We start from the raw sequence: 23,029 nt of genomic DNA, 5'->3' as shown, positions 1-23,029 counted from the left end.
TCATCCTATGTATCCATGGTCTTCCCAAAATGATATTGTATGGGGGGAGACAGTTTAGTACTTGGAACTCTACTATCTTGTTGATTCCGTTTTTTTTACTGGAAACTTGATCGTTCCTAAGGACGGAGTAATTGACCCATTGAAACCTGTCAGTTGGGTTTGTTCTCTTTCGATTTCATCCTCGCTGATTCCCATCCTAGTCAGGGTATCTTTGAAGATAAGATCTACAGAGCTTCCTCCATCGATCAGGACTCTTGCGACCTCGCAGTTCATCACGTCAATCGTGATCACTAGTGCATCGTCGTGCGGATCGGTTACCCCCACGGCTTCATTTTCGGAAAACGAGATTTGGATGTCTCGCTCTGGTCTAATTTTGGTGGTCTGATTACTCAATTGACGTTGGTAAGCTTTGATTGAGTTAACTGAGCCGTTGCAAAACATTGAACCGCCCATTATGAAGTCAACTCTATGTTTTGCGACGGTCGACGGGGAATCTGGTTCCCTTTTCTCGGTAGGTCTCGATCTTTTAGGGGATGGGTTGCCCATTCCTCTGTTGTTATGGGGGTCTAGATCAACGTCCTTTAATTATCCCTTTGCATATTTTCTGCTAAGGCCTTGCGCATGGTCTCGCAATTAACCGTGTCATGGCCGTTAGCCTTATGGAAACTGCAATACGCGGTGGGGTCCCGTGTCCATTTCTTTGCCTGGGGACTTCCCTCTTTACCGTCTTCACCGATATTGAAGGTGTAATTAGGAGGGGCGTGTTGCTTTCTAGTGTGAGGCACAACGTCGTGGGGATTGGCCCTGCGGGGGTTGCCCCCAGCATTGACAGGTCGCACCCAAGTATTGGAGGGAGGTTTTTTCTCAGCCGCACGTTGCCTTTCATAGGAAGCGAAATCCTCTTCGGCTTTTGCATAATTCGCGGCTTTGTGAATTGCGTCCTCTTACATAGGGGAGCGATTAACAATCATCTCTAGTTTCAGCTTTGAATCATGCCTTAACCCGTATCTCAGAGAGGTTATGGCAGATTCGTGACATACGTTAGAGATTTTTGAGAGCACATCCTTGTAACGGACCATGAAGTCCTTCAAGGATTCGTTCTCTTTTTTTGTTGAATCCCCCATAAATCTGCTATGGTCAGATCGTCCTCCACAAACATTGAATAATGTTTCAGGAATGCGGCCGACAGTTTGTCGAAACTATCGATAGAGTTCGACTCGAGTTTGGAGAACAACTCTAAAACGGACCCAGATAAGCTTTCTACGAATAGTTTGCAGTAAGCTGCCTCCAATTCTCTCTCCGCGAGCATAACCCGTCTCATTGCGACACTGAAGGACAAGATAAAAGCTTTAGGACTTGAGGTGCCATTATACCGCGGAAGGCGGACCTTTCCGGTATCTCCAAGTTGCACCTCGGTAATATTTTTAGCAAAAAGAGTCCTTCTCATCTTTTCGACGAGGCGATCTATTTCAGGGGACGAACTGGTTGCAGAGTGAAATTCTGAACGAACAGCTCTTAGTTTGGGCGCTATTGACTCCTTAAATCGATCAAGTTCGGTCATGCTGGGTTCGCCCCCATGAAAGAGGCGAGCTCCCGTACGGGCAGGCGTAACCGCAGTCGCATAGACAGGGTTACGACGGGTCTGATTCATCCCGCCAAATTGTTGGGGAGTGAACATTCGGGAGGTCGTCAATGTTGTCAATGGTGCCCACAAGAAGAGTTGTAGTCTTTATTTTGTACATTTGATGTAATAAAGTCTCACGAAGACTCTTGCTTGTAATTGTTTATTCATTAATAAAAATTTGAAACGTTCATTCATTCTTCCTTGTCTGTTTGAAGCTTTATGATAAAACATTAGTCTTTAGTCCATAAGCAAACTTAACAACTTACAAAGAGACAAATGTAGATTTGCATGAACAAACTCTTCGTAGTTTTCTTAAAACGATATATTCGCAATCTAAGGGTCAAAGGACTATTGACCTCAGTACGATTGTTAGGAGAATCTATGATGTATGGTTATGGGGCATTGCGAGTTGGAGACTCTATAGTTCTTCTAGGTATCTTCTGAAGGTACTGAATTGACCAGTGCACTTCTAGAGACAAAATAAGAACAAACCATTTAACCTCTTATGTCTCGAAGTCACTACGTATGAATTGTATCATGCTTACCTTAATCCTGAAATGAGACATGCCATTTCACAGCTTATGTATTCTCATTTGAGAAAGTCAGAGTTCGGACTCACTATGTGATTCTGATCACGACCTATTGGTGAAGTATTAAGTTGTGAAGATGTCATGAGTAACTTTGTGAAGTTCTCATAGATATGGAATTCATGTACAAGATTGCTGAAATGCAATGAATATCACCTCATGCTTTGTTCCTTGGAATGTGAATAAATGAACTGGCCAGTGTCCAAATTGAGTCTTGACTCTTTTGGATGAAACAATGTGGCTTGTTAGCTCATCGTCAATACATTGTTTCTAACTTATTCACAAGCGACAAAGGAGTTGAGGAAATAACAGTTAGAAGGGTAAAATGGTAATTTTGTAAATCCCGACTAACTGATGATATTCATGAAGGGTAGACATAGATAATATTCAGTGGATCCACTCATTACAATTAGGTTGAATTCTTGAGTAGAAAATAAATTCATTTGAACCGAGAGATTTTCAGTGTCAATTCTTTATTGGAGTTAGTTGACATTAAGCTAAACTTGGAAAATGTTTGTGAACTTTTGAGTCCAAGTATGCTATCTCAAGCTTTGTTCATTTGGATCCATGAGGTCACTACCACAAGTCATTAGAGTAGGATTAGTTAAACTAGAAGCTAAGTCAAAACAAGAACGAGACAAGTTTTACGAAAATTGTCAAAACGGTAATGTTGTCTTTTTGGACATAGGATGAAGTGAATGTCAATAAATTTTTTTGGCAAGGTCATTTGATGGCTTAAAACCACTCGGCCAAGATTAATTTAATTGGGCCTTAGGGATTAATTTCATTTCATAAGAATTTTATTGAAAATTCTTAATGAGCCTTTCTCATGTTGTCATGAACAAATGAAGAAGCTTCTAGAAGATCCTTCTAGAGAGACTTGGCCGCCCACCCTATAGAGAAATAGGAGAGATTATTTTGTACATAAATGTATCAAGATACTTGCCAAAAGAAAAAGAGGAAACAAATTTCCTATGCATGGCAAGGGAATTTTCGGCCAAGGCATAAGGGAAGCAAAAAATGAAACAAATCCAAGGCTTCTAGAAGCCTTGTTTGGCCGCCCAAATGAAAGAGGAAAAGAGGAATATTTTGCTCATGAATATGTGATATTCTATAGAAGATGAAACTACCTTATTGAAGGTAATCCCTCCCCTATAAATAGAGGTCTCATTCTTCACATTTCATTCATCCAAAGTTTAAGAGATTGAGAGCATCTCTCTCTAGAACTTGGCCGATCCTCTCTCTCTCTCTCTAGTTATTTTTTGGTTTTTGTTTTGGCACCTAGGTCCTCATTTGACCTAGCGTTTTTAGCTCTTCGACTTTGAGACTTTTTCTTGAGTCGTCGTGTTTAAAAAGTGCCCACACACTAATTCCTTTCTTTCTCGAGTGACTTATGTGATAGAAACTTTCGTGGTTGCTCGTGTTGCCGAAGAAAGAAGAGAGACGCGCTGCGAGGGGAGACGAACGTTGCAACTTTCGAAAAGCTTCTCAATGTTCAAGCTTCTAAAAAGGTTAGTAAATTTATTATGCTCATAATAGTTTTTATTTACGTGTACTTGCTCTTTGTCTAGGTTAGTAAAATTGTTTTACTTGTCAAAATAAATTTTTTAAAATTCCGCCGCTTACCGAAGCATTAAATGTTTTCTTAAACCCTAGATCAATTCCAACAGTCAAAGGGCGAGATCCCGCATTAGCCTGGAAAGACCCAGATGGCGCCCCTACCGGGGGAGGTGGAGGCAGTCCAGTTGGGTCGATTATGACTCATGCGGTGACTTCGCCAGCAGTCCCCTCACGCTGGATGCTTGTGCCGGGAGGTTGGTCTGTCTCTTGGGTGACCTGGATCCCGGAGAAGTCCAGACGAACTCCGGTAGGGAGAGCCCGACTCATCTGTGCAGCCGAGGCTGCTTGACGAGCAGATTCTGAGACGGTCATATCTCCGGACCCCGTCTGTGGGTCTGGCATGTTCTGAGGAGTCAAGAGAGTATTCAACCGATCGTTAAGAGCTCGATTGGTCTCTTCCTGTGCATCTATTTTTTGGGTCAGCATATCCAGGATTTCCCTGATCCCCGGAGGGATCTCCTCTCCAGATTCATAATGAGTCGGAGTGGAAGACATGATAATTTTTTCTTACGAACTGTTTCTTTCGAGGGTTGTCTTTCTGATAAGTCCCACAGACGGCGCCAAACTGTTGATGTCGATTTTTGGATCGATCAACAGTCACAAATAATAATGTGCTAGTATTTGATATTTATTTTGCAAAGGTTTCCGAAGACTTCGTATAAGAAACAATGTAGAGATGAAAAGCTATAATAAGAGGAAAATAATAATAAACTTTATTGATCGCGAAATTGAATTACAAGAGGACGAAGTGATGAAGTGTAGCAGGCGAACTCGACACTGAAAGCAACAATATTATAACAATAATTCAGAAATAAATTCTAAGCTCGTCTGTGCAAATCGACATATGATCCTCTATTTATAGACGAGGCGGGACTCCTTTGTTCAAGACACGTGTTGATTGATCCGTTCCACATCGTCGGAGTTGAAGTCGTCTTAGATCCGGTCTTCACGGCGAGGTCGTCTCTTTGACTATGACCGACCCTTATGGCCAGGTGGACGTGGTCGAGCTGGAATCCTCAAAGAGCTGGAAAGTGTATTGGGGTTTGGCCAACCTGTCGAGATCGAACTAAGCCCAGAATTGATTTCGTCAATCGATCTGCAAAAGGGGATATTGGGCTTTTATCGGACTAAAGCCCAATAAAGATAAATATTTGTAATATGAGTAGATATATTTTATTCTCATTTATTCTTTCCTATTTTGTAGTTAAGCATAAACCATTGGATCTTGGCTAGAAATCCTACTTTTTCTCTCATCCATCAGATCATAATCTATGATATTATATTTCCTTATTTGTTCTCCTATATTTAACGAATCTAGATATTTGAGAATAATGAGGACAATATCTTGTTTCCTTATTTAATGGAGAGAATATCTCTACCATTATTATTCTCCTAGATATTATGAAATTAATTATGAGAGAGAACAAAAGACAATATCTTATTTCCTTATTTAATGGAGAAAATATCTCTATCATTATTATTCTCTCTCTTATTTAATTAGTTACATGATTTCTTTTCCACAAATCTGGCAACTAATTAAAAAGAGAATATTGGGTATTATCTATCCAAAGTAGGCGTCCATCATGACTGTGTTGGAATTGATCTAGAGTTTAAGAAAAAGTTTAACGCTTCGTTAAGCGGCGGAATTTTAAAAATTTTCTTTTCAAGTAAAAACAGTTTTTACTAACCTAGACAAAGTGCAAGCACATGTAAATAAAAACTAATATGAGCATAAAAGATTACTAACCTTTTTAGAAGCTTGAACGTTGAGAAGCTTTTGGAAAAAGGTTGCAACGTTCGTCTCCTTCGCAGCACGTCTCTCTTTCTTTCCTCGGCAACTCGAGCAACCACGAAAGTTTCTATCACTAAATCCCTCGAAATAAAAGGAATTAGTGTGTGGACACTTTTAAACACTACGACTTAAGAACGAGTCTTGACTCTATTGCTACTAACTATATTTGTTATTCCTTGACTGGTTTCAAGAAAACCAAAAGCTTAGAGGAAGGTGACTTTTCTTTCAGATGGGGTGATGGGAGCTCGGTGTCAGCAAAGGCCGTTGGATCAGTGACGCTATCTTTTGAAGATCGAACTTTAAATTTGAATAATGTTGATTTTGTTCCTTCCTTCATTAAGAACTTGATATATGTTGCTGGTCTTTGTGAGCAAGATTGTTGTTTAAAGTTTTTCAAGAATGGAATTCGAATTTCTCTTTCCAATAATTCTTTCGTCACTGATGCATGTATGAAGAATGCTCTCTTTTACATTTATCCCACACAACCTTTGCTTTTAGACACTGAAATACATAACGATCTAGTTAGGGAGCCAAAGAGGATCAAACTTTCTTATTCCTCCGATCTAATAAAATAAACATATCTCTGGCACTTAAGACTTGGTCATATTAGTCTAGACAGGATTAAGAGACTTGTGAGGGACGTCCACTCCAAGCCTCTGCAATAGGTTCATTGCCTACTTGTGAATCTTATATAGAAGGAAAAATGACTAAGCGACATTTCTCTGCTAAGGGTCGAAGAGCTATTGAGTTGTTGGAACTCGTACATTTTGATGTATGTGGTCCGCTCAGTACACCGGCACAGGGAAGACGCGAATATTTTGTTACCTTCACTGATGATTACTGATCAAGATATGGTTTTGTCTCTTTGCTCAAACACAAATCCGAGACCTTTGACGTTCTTTAGGGCTTTAGTAGAAAAGCAAACTGGCAAACATATAAAAACCCTTCAATCCGATCGAGGTGGTGAGTATATGTTGGGAGAGTTCGATGAGTTTGTTAAAGAAGAAGGTATCGCTACTCAGCTTACAACACCTAGCACACCCTTACAAAAGTGAGTGTCAGAGAGAAAGAACCGAACTCTAATGGAGATGGTTAGATCGATGATGAGTTACTCATCACTGCCTCTTTCCTTTTAGGGATATGCCCTCGAAACAGCAGCTTACATTCTGAACCAAGTTTTGTCTAAAACGGTTCCTGGTACTCCTTATGAACGATGGACTGGCCGTAAAGTAAATCTAGGCCACATCAGAATTTGGGGTTGCCCCGCACATGTGCTAAGGAAAAAGACTAGCAAGTTGGCTAGTAGGACAGAATTTTGTCTGTTTGTTGGATATTCAGAAGAAACCAAAGATTTCACATTCTATAGTCCCGATGACGACAAAACATTCGTTAGCACGAATGCTAGTTTCCTTGAAGATGACTTTATGAAAGATGTAAAACTTAGAAGCAAAATTGTGCTTGAAGAAAAGTTGGGTGAGGATGCTTCTACCTCATCTGTAAGAACTGTTCTTACCCCAACTGAAACACAACCTAACTCATCAAAATCTTGTCAAGTAGTATTTCGACGTAATGGGAGGGCTTCTCAAAAGCCTGACAGGTACATGTCTTACGGGGATACTCTCGTAGCCGTCTTTGACATGGATGACCCTGTTTCCTATAGCCATGCAATGGCTGGTTCTGAATCAAACATCTAGCTTGACGCCATGAAAGTTGAAATGCACTCGATGTATTTCAACAAAGTTTGAAAACTTATAGACCTTCGCGAAGGGATTAAACACGTAGGGTGTAAGTGGATATACAAGAAGAAAAAGGGTCCGGATGGGAACGTCGAGACGTTCAAAGCACGACTAGTTGCTAAGGGTTATACCCAAAAGTAAAGTATTGACTATGAGCATACCTTATCGCCAGTCGCGATACTTAAATCCATCCGCATACTTCGATCCATTGTTGTTGCTCTCGACTATGAGATCTGGTAAATGGATGTTAAGACTGCCTTTCTGAATGGCAATCTTGACGAGCGCATTTATATGGCTCAACCAGACGGTTTCGTGGAAGAAGGTCAAGAGACCAAGGTTTGTGGGTTGTTTAAGTCCATTTATGGAATAAAGCAAGCATCTAGGTCATGGAATATTAGATTCGATGAAACTGTGAAGAGCTTCGGTTTTGAGCAGTCAATAGATGAGCCTTGTGTTTACAAGTTAATACACGAGGGCAAAGTTGTGTTTCTGTTATTGTATGTCGATGATATATTACTCATAGGCAATGATGTGGGTAAATTATCTGAGGATAAAATCTGGCTAGCAAAGCAATTCGATATGAAGGATCTAGGAGAAGCCGCGTACATTCTGGGGATTTAGATCTTTCGAGATCGGAAGAACCGAACTCTATCGCTCTCTCAAGAATCTTATATTGATAAGTTGATGGATCGCTTCTCGATGCAAGACTCCAAGAAGGGTCAAACACCCTTTAGGCATGGAGTCTCACTCTCTAAGGACCAGTCTCCCAAGACTGCTCAAGAGATTGATGACATGAGAAAAATTCATTACGCCTAAGCCGTGGGAAATCTCATGTATGCTATTCTTTGTACTAGACCAGTTATCTGCTTTGCAGTTAGCATAGTAAGCCGTTTTCAGTCCAACCCTGGACCCGAGCACTAGATTGCTGTTAAAGCATGTTCTTAAGTATCTTCGGAGAACTAGGACCTTGATGCTTACATATTCAGGTACTGACCTGACTATGATGGGATACACCGACTCCGATTTTCAAGCGGATAAGGATTCCAGGAAATCTACTTCAGGATCTGTGTTCATCCTAAATGGCGGATCTATTGTTTGGAAGAGTATCAAGCAATATTGCATTGCTGACTCCACAATGGAAGTAGAATATGTGGCTGCTTGTGAAGCATCCAAAGAGGTTGTATAGCTTAGAAAACTCCTTAAGTATTTGAAAGTCGTTCCAAATGTCGACGAGCCCATGACACTTTATTGTGATAACAGTGGAGATGTCGCTAACTTAAAGGAACCTCGAAGCCATAAACGCTCTAAGAATATTGAGAGGAAATACCATTTGATTCGAGAGATCGTGCAGCACGAAAACGTGGAGGTGAAGAAGATCTCGACGGTGGACAACCTGACAGATATATTCACCAAAGCTTTATCCTACAAGGTCTTCGACCAGCATCGGGAGGGATTAGACATGAAAGACTACTCACATATTCTTTGAGTCAAGTGGGATTTTGTTGGCATTGGTGCCCAAAAGAAGAGTAGTAGTCATAACTTATATACATTTGATGTAATAAAGTCTTATGAAGACTCTTGCTTGTAACTGCTGAATAATTAATAAAAGTTGAAGCTTTCATTCATTCTTCCTTGTCTATTTGAAGCTTTATGTTAAAATATAGTCTATAGTCCTTAAACAAACCTAACAACAACTGAAGAGTCAAATATAGATTAGCATGAACAAACTCTTCATGGTTTGCTTAAAACAACATATTCATAATCGAAGCATCAAAGGGCTATGGATCTCAGTATGATTGTTAGGAGAATCTATGATGTCTGATTATGGGACATAGAGAGTTGGAGACTCTATAGTTCTTCCTAGGTATCTTATGAAGATACTGAATTGACCAGTGCACTTTTGGAGACATTGTAAGAACAAACCATTTAACATCTTCTGTCTCAGATTCACTATGTATGAATTGCATCATGCTTACATCAGTCCTGAAATGAGACATGTCATTTCATAGCTTACGTATTCTCATTTGAGAAAGTCAGAGTTCTAGATTCACTATGTGATATAGACAAGACCTATTGGTGAAGTACTAAGTTATGAAGATGTCATGAACAACTTTGTGAAGATCTCACAGATATGGAATTCATGTACAAGATTGCTGAAATCCAATGTATATCAGCTCATGCTTTGTTCCTTGGAATGTGAATAAATGAACTGGTCAGTGTCCAAATTGATCCATGACTCTTTTGGATGAATCAATGTGACTTGTTAGCTCATCGTCAATACATTGTTTCTAACTTATTCACAAGTGACAAAAGAGTTGAGGAAATAACAACTAGAATGGTAAAATGGTAATTTTGTAAATCCCATGTAGTTGATGATATTCATGAAAGGTAAACATAGATAATATTCAATGGATCCACTCATCACAATTAAGAAGAATTCTTGAGTAGAATATATATTCATTTGAACCTAGAGATTTCAGTGTCCACTCTTTAGTGGAGTCAATTGACATTAAGCTAGAACTTGGAAAAGGTTTGTGAACTTTTGAGTCCAAGTATGCTAGCTCAAGCTTTGTTCATTTGGATCCATGAGGTCACTACCACAAGTCATTAGAGTAGGATTAGTTAAACTAGAAACTAAGTCAAAACTAGTTGAAATGTTGAACTAGACAAGTTTTATGAAAATTGTCTAAAGGGTAATTTTGTCCATTAGGACATAAGATGGTATGAATGTCAATAAATAAGTTTTTTGACATTGTCATATGATGACCATGAAATAAGTCACACGGCCAACATTAGTGTATTGAGCCTTGAGGATTGCGTTTCATTTTATGGAATTTTATGTGAAAATTCTACACGGGCTTTTCCTATATTTGTTGGGGATGATTCTCTGATATAACCATATTAATGCGGATAAGTAATTAATTACGATAATCCTGAGCTAATTAATTCATTGATTATATGACAAGATCTATATTTACGTTAATTAATTTTATACGAGAGTATATATGTCAAGCAACCGATTTAAGAGTAAACGAATACTTACATTGATTTTCGGTTCAGCTACAGAACGCTCCTAAACCAATCGCGTACTCCTTGCGTCGTCTTGATGAAGGACTCGAGGATGGCACCTTAGTCTTTCGAAACATAATCTCCGAGACGAATAAGAAAGATGAGTAGGCACAATCTTTATCTCACTAGACCACAAAATTAGGTGTTTCGAGATCTCGCTCTTATTTTACTAAGAATGGAAACGAATTTCCGAGGGGAGGGAGAGGCAGAAGTGCACGGCCAAGGGAGGCTAGAATGCACGAATACTTTCACAAATTAATTGCTTAATTTTGCCTTCCCATGAACCCTTATTTATAGTAGTAAAATGAGATATTAATGGAACCTTCCAGAATGTTTTATTTCCTTTTATTGTGTTCACACTAGTGGATTAAAGGAGAATATATTATTTTCCTTTAAATATATTTTCACATATTCTCCTAAATACTTTCCTTTAAATAAGGAGAGAATAAAAGACAATATCTTCTATTATTCTCTCTCCTTTATTTAAACAACTAAAGAGAAAATATTGGTAAATACCAACTTGAAATTGTCGAACTTGATGGCACACGGCCAAGGTGATTTGCGCAACTCCCTAGTGCCAAAACCCTAATTCGACTTTTCCATGTGTGCAAGGCCCAATTGCTTAAAACCCAATTAATCATTTATTTACTTGGTCCAACAATTAACAAATAATTAATAATTGTTTATTTACTTGATCAAATAATAAATAAACAATTCTACCATAAATATTTATTTAATTATGCGAATACCAGTTTTCCAGAATTAATGTTGTCAATCATAATTACAGCAGGTGAGATGAATAATGATAAACATTATTATACGAAAGTTCTTATCCGCCTTTATCAAAGCCGAATCGGGGACTATGGACCTAGTAATAGAAGCTTAACAAATCCGATGAAAAAGACGAAATAGTCTTTTCCCTTTTTCATCGATTCGTCTAATCTTGGTCAAATACTCCACTTTGTAAGCCAAGACTGAACTCTCCTTTGTACTAGAATTATATTTACTCATCGTGACGAGTGTCCACTGATATAGTCAGTTCGCGATCAAGATCCTCCAGGTTCGACCCGTATCGAGAGAAGTCAATTTATTTCGTTAAACTTCCATTGATACATATCAGCCCTAAGCATTATTGCTTCCCTAGCGAAAGATTCTTTCGAACGTTACTTAATTCGAAAGTGCGCGCAATCTATCGGTTCTGGAATCAACCCTTAGGTGAGAGAACATTAACCTTCTTTCAGGAAGGCTGGATTCCGTATCTGTAAATCATTTCCCACTCGAATTATGCTCTGAGAAGACTCCCAAGACATAAGCTGTGATTAGCATGAATAGCCTTTTAGCGAATGAGTCAAAGAGCTCAGTAACATAACCCAGTGTCCGTGATCACTTCAGGATTTAGATCAAGTCTCACTGTGACCATCATAGTTGCATCGATTAGTGTGTTGTAACGGTCCTTAAATGACACATCTACACCAAGACCTGTCCAAGTCGTACACTTACCACAAGTGTAGAATGCTCCCACATAGTGATCAGCCTTCACCTATGTGTTCCACATATATGACTTTAGATATAGTTTTCCCGGCGTATATCAGTCATCGACCATGTTTTAGCACACCGCCTGAACTCAGGTGCCCAGCACGTAACTCAGTTAGACACGGAGGCTATGGAGTAATGAATGTTTAATAAATCTCAATAAATAAGAAGTAACGCTTTCAATTCAAATAGATAATAAATGTCAAATTTTATTTTATTAATAATTTCAACGAGAATTTACATATGTATCTTCTCGTGGGCGAGAATTCCTAACAATCTCCCACTTTGACCTAGAGAAGATATGGCAGGTATCTAAGGCCCATTTCTCCAACGTGTTTCATGAACACATGTTCAGATAGTCCCTTTGTCATTGTATCCGCGATGTTGTCCAACGTCGAGATCTTCATGACTGCCACGTCTCCTCTTCGAACTATTTCTCTTATAAGGTGGTATTTTCGCTCTATATTCTTTCCTCTCTTATGGCTGCGAGGTTCTTTCGAGTTTGCGATGGCTCCAGTGTTATCACAGTGGAGTTATACAGGCTCGTTCATGTTAGGAACTACCTCCAGTGCGGCTAAAAAATTCTTAAGCCAAAGTGCCTCTTTGGCTACCTCGGAAGCTGCAATATATTCAGCTTCCATCGTAGAGTCTACGATACTAGATTGCTTAACGCTTCTCCAGAAAATCGCTCCTCCATTGAGAGTGAACACTGACCTAGACGTTGACTTCAACATGTCACGGTCTGCGTGAAAATCAGAGTCAGTGTATCCTTGTATCACCAAGTCATTACTTGTGTATATAAGCATCATGTCTCTAGTTCTCTTAAGATATTTTAGGATATGCTTAACAGCTACCCAATGTTCTTGACTAGGGTTTGACTGGTATCTACTAACAACTCCCACTGCATAGCATATGTCGGGTCTAGTACATAACATGGCATACATGAGACTCCCAACTGCTGAGGCATATGGAACTCGACTCATATCCTCCACTTCTTGCGGTGTCTTAGGACACTGCTCTTTCGACAGGAACTTTCCTGAACGAATTGGCAACAACACCCCATGGGCATTTTGCATCGAGAAGTGAGAAAGTACCTTATCTATATAAGTACCTTGAGACAGAGCTAGTAGTTTGTTCTTCCTATCACGAATGATTTGGATTTCTAGAGCAAAGGCAGCATTCCCCAAATCCTTCATTTGGAATTGTTTTGCCAGCCACTCCTTTATGTCAGACATTACGTTAATATCGCTTCCTATAAGGAGGATATCGTCTACATAAAGGACTAAGAAAACAACTACTTTCTTCGAGTACTTGTAAACACAAGGCTCAGTAAGGTTTTGTTCGAAACCATAGGTCTTGATCACCTTATCAAACCTTTGGTTCCAGGATCTAGACGCTTGCTTGAGTCCATAAATGGACTTCAATAATTTGCAAACCTTGTGCTCTTGACCCTTTTCTATGAATCCGTCTGGTTGAGCCATATAGATTTCTTCTTCCAGATAGCCATTCAAGAATGTCGTCTTTACGTCCATTTGCCAAATCTCATAATCGTAATGAGCGGCAATGGCCAGAAGAATTCCGATGGATTTAAACATGGCTATAGGAGATAAGGTTTCGTCGTAGTCGATTCCTTTTCTTTGGGTAAAACCCTTAGCCACAAGTCTAGCCTTAAAGGTTTCGACTTGTCCATCAGCTCATTCCTTCCTCTTATAGATCCACTTGCACCCAATCGGTCTAATTTGTTCGGGTGCATCTACAAGAGTCCAGACTGAGTTCGAGTGCATAGACTCTATCTCTAGATCCATGGCTTCTAGCCATTTTTCTTTGTCCAAGTCGACCATGGCGTCATTAAATGACACGGGGTCGTCGTTGTTCGCATCCAAGGCAACGACGTTTGCTTCAAAACCAAGATATCGGTTGGGCTCTCTAGAGACCCTCCCACTACGACGAGGCAGTGTAGCACTTGGACCAACATTTGTGTTTTCTTCTTCATCTCCAACTCTCACAAAAATTGTAGGTGGAGATGGATTCCCTTGGACGTTAGTCTTCGGGGTTGGTCTAACAGTTTCCTCGAGTATAATTGTACTTCGAGGTTTATGACTTTTAACATAATCATCTTCAAGAAAAGTAGCATGAGTTGAAACGAATGTTTTCCTATCAATAGGATCATAAAAAATACCTCCTTTTGTCCCTTCTGGATAACCAACAAAGAAACAAACGTTTGTTCTTGGTTCCAACTTGCTCGATTTCTTTTTCAAGACATGATCAGGACAACCCCAAATACGGAAGTGACGCAAACCTTCAGGTGCTCCATTCCATAGTACTTTGGGTGTTTCGGATACCGATTTTGAAGGAACTTGATTTAAGATATACATAGCAGTCTTCAATGCATAACCCCAGAAAGATGTTGAAAGTGAAGAGTAGCTAATCATGGATCTTACCATGTCTAATAGAGTTCTATTTCTCCTTTCAGCAACCCCATTTTGTTGAGGGTTACTAGGAGCCGATAATTGCGACTCAATCCCATGCTCAAGCAAGTAATCGGTGAACTCGCCTCCCCGATCTGATCGAAAGGTCTTTATAGTCTTACCCAATTGGTTTTCAACACAAGCATGAAATTCTTTGAACTTACTAAAAGTTTCAGATTTTCGTTGCATTAGGTAAATGAAACCATATCTAGAATAGTCGTCAGTAAATGTGACGAAGTATTCATAACCGCCTCTCGCAGCTTCACTCATTGGTCCACAGACGTCAGAATGAACAAGTTGCAGAGGTTCGGTGGCTCTTAATCCTTTTCCAGCAAAAGATCGCTTGGTCATTTTTCCTTCAATACAGGATTCACAAACAGGTAGAGTTCCCACTTGAAGGTGTTTCAACGGCCCAAGCCTTGAAAGCCTCTCTAGCCTCTTTATATTTATATGACCAAGTCTTAAGTGCCATAAATAGGTTTGTTCATCACTAGACAGTTTAATTTTCTTATTAGATGTGGTTTAGCTACTTTAAATATTTCAGCATTAAATGAACATTTAATTTCAGGAGTTAATACATATAAACCATTATATAATAAGGCATCACACATTAATCTTCCATCTAAAGAAACACTCATAGTTTTCTCATTCACAGATAAAGAAAATTTTTGTTTAAGTAATTCAGAAACTGAAATTAGGTTTCTACAGAACCCAGGAATAAAATAAATTGAATCTAATATCAAATATTTATCTCTAAATTGGAGTTGAACTATTCCTAAAGCTTTAGCCGTGACGGACTCTCCGTTCCCCACTCTAAGCTGTAGTTCATCTCCCCTCAGTTCCTCCCACGAGTCAAACACCTGTAAGGTTGTACAAACATGATTAGTTGTCCCAGAATCAATTATCCAGGACGAGCGAGAATCTCCAGCATATAATGCTTCTAATACATGTAAGTTAGTGAACAGTACATTACCTTCACACGACTCAGGGCTGATGTCATCATCATCAGGAATCACTACAAGTGATGGCTTTTCCATTACGAGAACATTCTCTAATGGTAAATCTTCTGGTAAAGGTGGACGAGGCTGTGGTGCCAAACTCGGTTGCACCTGATGGTAAGCATACTCTATCAAACCATCACGCCAAGAAAGAAGTTCGCTTTGAAACTTCATCATCTTATAATCCGGGCCAAAACCACGAAAGTAAATGACAAAGTCGGCGTATTCCTCGGCGAGTGAACTCAGAATGATTTCAACCCGAGTTGCCTCATCAATCTTTGTGCCCCCGAATGCGGCTTGATTCATCCAATCCGACATGTTTCTCATATAGAGAACTGCGCATTCACCAGACTTCATTTTGTTATCCATAATATACATCAATAGATTATAATTCGAAGTCATGCTGAAATTAATAAAATACAAGTACATAAATTACTATTGAAAAGGAAAAAACATTCATCATATAAATTTAGGAAATAAAAAACATAATGCATAAGCACGGGGAAAAATACAAAAAAAAACCCCCAGTTTTTTATATTCCAAGGTAATTCGACTAATAGTCACAGTCCGTTTCACTCTGGTGATGTAACGGAGTGCACCTAGTGAAAATGAGAACCATCTCAGATTAGTGAACAATCACAGTACATGTACCATCATAACTATGCTCACTAACTACCATTTTAATAGGAATCGTTGGCCACATTAGCATCCACCGGTTGGTTCATGCATGAGTCGACCCAACATTTCAGTGAAAGAAATCTAGCCCATACGCACTAGTGTAACTAGTACACGTAGAGATTAACCCTCCCACCTATCGTCAGAGACACAACCTTGGTATTGGAATCAGAAAAGCATTTCCGAATGGAACTGACCACCATGTTTAAAAAAAAACCGCCGGTCACGAGGAGATCTTTCATCCTCACGGTGTTGTGTCAATGTTGGAGGCCTAAGACTCAATATACTCTTAGTATTTTAATTTCCTAGCATTTACTTTAATCTAGGTGATACACTCGTGTTTACTAAATCATATTAAAAGCTCGAGTGATTCTAAGCTACCCTTAAAAACAATAAGTTTTGATATAGCTTAGTGATTAGGAATTTTGTGACATTCTAGTCTTGATTATCCTAATAGTATTCCTTCACGGAAGAGCTCCCAATAGAGAAGGTGAGACACTAGGTCTTCTTAAGAACCCTCTCAGCTTAGCCTCTTATCGGCTTGGTGACAAAGCTCTCCGATCCGTTCAACTCATTCATTAATTAACTATCCTAATCTAATTAGATAATTTTAATGAATGAAAGCCCATGCCAACCATTAACATACGATACATGATCTAAGTTATAGCATACAAGCATGGCAAAACAATTAAATAAACAAGCATAGCAAACATGGTTTGATTCATGTTGATCGTATCCTAATTGACTCTTTAAAAAAATAAAACGAGATGAACCCAATCACATTGGTTCATGGATATTGGTTGAGCACAAGCATATGTCTCAATGGAAAAATAAATCATTGTCAAAAATATTTAATTTTTCATAGTTTTTCGAGGAAAAAAAAAGTTATTTGAATCAAGGCCCAATCATATGTCCTTTAGAAAAACAAATCGATATCAAAATCATTTATTTTTCAATATTTTAAATAATATTTACTTGGGCCTAGCCCATATAAATAATTTAAATAAAATTTCAAAATTTTAATTTTTCTTCGGTAAGTTTTTTTTTTAGTTTTCGGTGGGCCTTAAGGCCCACCGGGCATCTGGGCCCAAGCCCGGATTATCCTCGAGCCCACCCGCCACGGTGGGACTAGACCCGAGTCATCGGACAGTGCGCCAGGAGGGGTGCACGGCCGAGAGGTGCAGCACGGAGGCAGGGGCGGTCTTTTGGCCGTCCCTTGCGTTCTACTTGTCCTGCCTTCACGGCGGAATTTTCCTTCCGTCGTGGTGGTCCTCCGACAGTCCCTCCATCACTACTCGTTGTGGATCCGTCTCTGGCCGATCGTTGTGATCAAGAACGTCGTTCGTCGGATTACAACAATTATAATAATAAAAGATTTACAAAAAATCATATACCCTTTGAATTTCGGGTGTACGAAAAAAAACTAGAAAAGCGAGAATAAAAAATTCTACGATCAACCACAAATCACAATTCACATAATCATATATTGAATTGCATGAACTTCATATCAAAATATAAATTCATTCAAACCATATTAAATTTAATCACATGAAAAGAATCAATTAATTAAGTAAATCGACTAGCTCTAATACCACTTGTTGTGGATGATTCTCCCATATAACCATATTAATGCGGAAAAGTAATTAATAACGCTAATCATGAGTTAATTAATTCTTTGAATAAGAAAGATGAGTGGACGCAGAATTTATCTCACTAGATCACGAAACTAGGTGTTTCGAGATCTCGCTCTTATTTTACTAAGAATGGAAATGAATTTCCGAAGGGAGGGAGAGGCAGAATTGCACGGCCAAGGGAGGCTAGAATGCACGAATTTTTTCACAAATTAATTGCTTAATTTTGCCTTCACATGAACCCCTATTTATAGTAGTAAAAGGAGATATTTATCGAACCTTCCAGAATGTTTTATTTCCTTTTATTCTGTTCACACTAGTGGATTAAATCTAGACCATCGGATCTCAACAGGTGAATCATACTTTTTCTCTCATCCATCAGATCAAGATCTATGAGATATTATTCTCTTTTAAATAGAGAATATCTTATTTAGTGAGATAATAAAGGAGAATATATTATTTTCCTTTAAATATATTTTCACATATTCTCCTAAATACTTTCCTTTAAATAAGGAGAGAATAAAAGACAATATCTTCTATTATTCTCTCTCCTTTATTTAAACAACTAAAGAGAAAATATTGGTAAATACCAACTTGAAATTGTCGAACTTGATGGCACACGGCCAAGGTGATTTGCGCAACTCCCTAGTGCCAAAACCCTAATTCGACTTTTCCATGTGTGCAAGGCCCAATTGCTTAAAACCCAATTAATCATTTATTTACTTGGTCCAACAATAAACAAATAATTAATAATTGTTTATTTACTTGATCAAATAATAAATAAACAATTCTACCATAAATATTTATTTAATTCTGCGAATAACCGTTTTCCAGAATTAATGTTGTCAATCATAATTACACCATGTGAGATGAATAATGACAAACATTATTATACGAAATTTCTTATCTGCCTTTATCAGAGCCGAATCGGGGACTATGGACCTAGTAATAGAAGCTTAACAAATCCGATGAAAAAGACGAAATAGTCTTTTCCCTTTTTCATCGATTCGTCTAATCTTGGTCAAATACTCCACTTTGTAAGCCAAGAATGAATTCTCGTTTGTACTGGAATTATATTTACTCATCGAGACGAGTGTCCACTGATATAGTCAGTTCGTGATCAAGATCCTCCCGGTTCAACCCGTATCGAGAGAAGTCAAATTATTTCGTTATACTTCCCTTGATACATATCAGCCCTAAGCATTGTTGCTTCCCTAGCGAAAGATTCTTTGGAACGTTACTTACTTCGAAACTGCGCGCAATCTATCGGTTCTGGAATCAACCCTTAGGTGAGAGAACATTAACCTTCTTTCAGGAAGGCTGAATTCCGTATCTGTAAATCATTTCCCACTCGAATTATGCTCTGAGAAGACTCCCAAGACATAAGCTGTGATTAGCATGAATAACCTTTTAGCGAATGAGTCAAAGAACTCAGTAACATAACCCAGTGTCCATGATCACTTCAGGATTTAGATCAAGTCTCACTGTGACCATCATAGTTGCATCGGTTAGTGTGTTGTAACGGTCCTTAAAAGACACATCTACACCAAGACCTGTCTAAGTCGTACACTTACCACAAGTGTAGAATGCTCCCACATAGTGATCAGCCTTCACCTATGTGTTCCACATATATGCCTTTAGATATAGTTTTCTAGGCATATATCAGTCATCGACCATGTTTTAGCACACCGCCTGAACTCAGGTGCCCAGCACGTGACTCAGTTAGACACGGAGGCTATGGAATAATGAATGTTTAATAAATCTCAATAAATAAGAAATAACGCTTTCAATTCAAATAGATAATAAATGTCAAATTTTATTTTATTAATAATTTCAACGAGAATTTACATAAGTATCTTCTTGTGGGCAAGAATTCCTAACAATATTATCATGAAAAAATAAAGAAACATCTAGAAGCATGTTCTTGAAGGTCTAATTTTGTGCACCATCAAGAGATAAAGAGAATTTATTTTGTGCATTGATGTATGAAGATACTTGCCAAAAGAAAAAAGAGGAAACAATTTTGTGGCACATGCCACATAGGTTTGGGCGGCCAAGCATGGAAGAAAAGAGGAAACTCCTTCCAACCATGGTATTTTGATAGGAATGGGAAATAAAGATTATGCTCATTAATAGTTGATATTCAATTTAAACGAGGAATCTACCTCTCCAAGGCAATCCCTCGTCCTATAAATACCACACCTCATACCACACCTCGGAGACACAAGTTTTAAATATTGAGAGCTTCTCTCTCTATACTTGGCCGCCTCTCACTCCATCTCCCTCTCTCTGTCTCTCTCTGTCTCTGTCTCTCTGTCTCTCTCTCTCTCTCTCTCTTCTTGTTCTTTTGTTTTGGCACCTAGGTCCTCATTAGACCTAGTGTTTTGTTTTAGCTCTTTGGCTCCAAGACAAGTTCTTGAGTCATATTGTTTAAAAGTGCCCACACACTAAATCATAACCATACTCGAAAGACTCTAGTGGTAGAAACGTTCGTGGTTACTCACAGATTCAAGACGACTCGAGGGAGACAAGCTTAGTGGGGAGACGAGCGATTCAACCTTCCAAAGGCTTCTCAACGCTCAAGCTTCTAACAAGGTTGGTACCAAGTGAAAACTCAAAGTAGTTCTAAAATTCTAAATTATACGCTCATGCACTTTGTCTAGGTAGTGAAATGGTTTTACGTGTTTTTAAAGAAAATTTTATGTTCCGCCGCTTGCTAGAAGTGATAAACTTTTCTTAAATCCTAGATCTATTCCAACAGTACACTCCTTTATACTAGAATTATATTTACTCATCGTGACGAGTGTCCACTGATATAGTCAGTTCGTGATCAAGATCCTCCAAGTTTACACATATCGAGAGAAGTCAATTATTCCGGTATACCTTTCTTGATACTTATATTCCCTAAGCACCATTGCTTCCCGAACGAAAGATTCTTCTGAACGTTACTTACTTTGGAAGAGCGCGCAATCTATCGATTCTTGAATCAACCCTTAGGTGCGTGAACATTGACCTTCTTTCAGGAAGGCTGGATTATGTATCTGTGTATCATTTTCCGCTCAGATCATATTCCGGATTCCCAAGACATAAGTTTAATCAGCGTCTCAGTAGCCTTTAACGAAATGAGTCAAAGAACCCGGCGATATGACCTAGAAGTCCATGATCACTTCAGGATTTAGATCAAGTCTCACTATGACCATCATAGTGACATCGGTTTGTGTGTCGTAACGGTCCTTAAACGGCACATCTACAACCAAAGTCTGTCCAGGTCGTACACTTACCAGAAGTGCAGAATGCTCCCACTAAGTGATCAATCTTCACTTCTGTTCCACATATATGATTTTAGATTCAGCTATCCAGGCATGAATCAATCATTGACCATGTTTTAGTTCACCATTACGAGAAGTGCTCAGTTTAATACGGAGACTACGGATTGATGAATGTTTGATAAATATTTTATACGAAATAACCGCTTTCAATTCAAATAGATAATAAATGTTGAACTTTATTTTATTAATAATTTCAGCGAGAATTACAAATAAAATCTTCTCATGGGTAAGAATTCCTAACATCTGCTCCATTGTGAATGAGACTTGATAGTGTCGAGATTAGGCTTCCCTGATATACCTCTTTTGAGCACTTCTCGTATTCCCCCCCATGTGTGGCCCGTCCATGATTAGCGAGAGCTCTCCATAGACTTCGTTCTTTTGCTCGTCTTGTTCTCCAAGATCTGGTCGGAACTTTTTCAATGATCCTCTTCATATTAGAGCCTCTAAGGCTTCTTTCAGATTGAAACAGTCCAAAGTCATGTGGCCTACATCATGGTCGAACACACAGTACTTGAAATATCCTTCTTGATCTTTTGTTGCCTCGAAAAATATTCCTTGTTTTGGTTTAGATTGAATATTTCATCTATAGGAAGGCTTGGTAGGACCCGCCCCTAAGCGATTTTTCTTCGGAGGATAGGTATCCTCGGATCTGCATAATCTTTGTTCCTCTTGTTGTGGTCTGGGAGGTTCGACCTTCCGAGAAGCAAATCATGCTTCTTTAACATTTATATGCTATTAAACTGTTTTTAAGAACTCATTGTAGTCCCGGGGACCTGTCTTTTGGAGTGACCACCAGAATTATGATTTTGTTTGGATTCTAGAGGTGATCCCGAAGAGGTTGAAGTCTTCGTTGAGATCATCTATCTAGAGTGCTTACTTGGCGTAACGATTGATGTAGTCTTTGATTGACTAGCCATATGCTTGTCTTATGGCCAGAAGCCTCTCCTTGGACGTTTTCCCTGAACTGGATCCGACAATTGCTCCATGAACTTTCGAGTCAACTGCTTCCACGAACCCACATAGTTTGGCTTGAGCTTTCGGTACAATCTTTTAACGGAGCCCGAAAGGATAATAGAGAACGTTCGCCACATTACCTCGTGTCCGGCTCCTTGCAGCAACATCCAGGATTTGAAGGTGTCGAGATGATCTCATGGGTCGGTCTTTCCGTCATAGGTCGGGATGTTTGGAAATCTAAATCGATTTGGTAGGGGATGTTCTAACACCCGAGTAGTGAACGGGGAAGCTGTATCTTCGACTCTCGGAGTTGAATCTTTTTGACCCAAGATCACTTCCTCAATCGGAAGCTCTAGTCGCTTGAAGTCAGTTTCATTGGTGCTCGCACTGCCTCCAGTTTCTGAATTCTCCTCGGGACCTTTCATGAATGAGACATGCTTTTCTCGATTGAAGGCTAGTAGGAATCAGAAATATTTTCCTGAGTTGCTTGGTATCCTTCTGTATTCGAGCTATCTTCTTCCCTCTCATATTGATCTTTGGCGTTTCTCAACGACTTCTTAATCCTCGGCTCTTGATCAGTAGGCTTTTTCTAGCTCGGTGTGAGGGTTTTTCGTAAGGGATTACTACTGCGCTTTGCAACGTTACCCTTTTGGGAGCTTCTTCTCCAATTCCTTGTTGCTAGCTTCCAAAGCCAAGAGACGTTCTTGCATCTCTTTAAATTCCTATGCCAGGATGGGACGTGGCATGTACTCATGCAAGCTTACCTGGAGTGAGTGGCAATGTATGGTTGTGGTGTTCGATCTGTGGATCAATACCGACGGTGTTGTTGACGTCTCCAGTGGATGAACTAGCCATCAATCTTCAACGCTATCCCCTCCTTATAGCGCCAAATTGTTTACATAAAAAAATATTACAACAATTTTCTCGCGAAAAGGACTTGGGTTCGAGCACACAGTCCTGAGAACTCCGAGCTTTTTGGTAAGAACAAATGTAGTAAAAGAGAGAATGTAAAC

At 39.2% G+C, this 23,029-nt stretch overlaps 1 protein-coding gene across 1 annotated transcript; it reads right to left on the bottom strand.

The window, feature by feature from the left end:
- Positions 1–581: 581 nt before the first annotated feature.
- On the bottom strand, positions 582–1,561 carry LOC149401747 (uncharacterized). Its single transcript, XM_089610867.1, has 3 exons — positions 1,248–1,561; positions 1,041–1,128; positions 582–941 (listed from the first exon to the last, which is right to left on the bottom strand). Exons 1-3 carry the CDS (start codon positions 1,559–1,561, stop codon positions 582–584), a joined length of 762 nt encoding a protein of 253 aa, XP_089466993.1.
- Positions 1,562–23,029: the final 21,468 nt, after the last annotated feature.

The sequence above is a fragment of the Urtica dioica genome, chromosome 4, assembly GCF_054948205.1.
Source record: "Urtica dioica subsp. dioica isolate 48M chromosome 4, U.dioica_male_clone48M_v1_H2, whole genome shotgun sequence".
Taxonomy (NCBI): Eukaryota; Viridiplantae; Streptophyta; class Magnoliopsida; order Rosales; family Urticaceae; genus Urtica; species Urtica dioica.
Note: the sequence above shows the minus strand (reverse complement) of the source record. Positions and strands in the feature narration are given on the sequence as shown.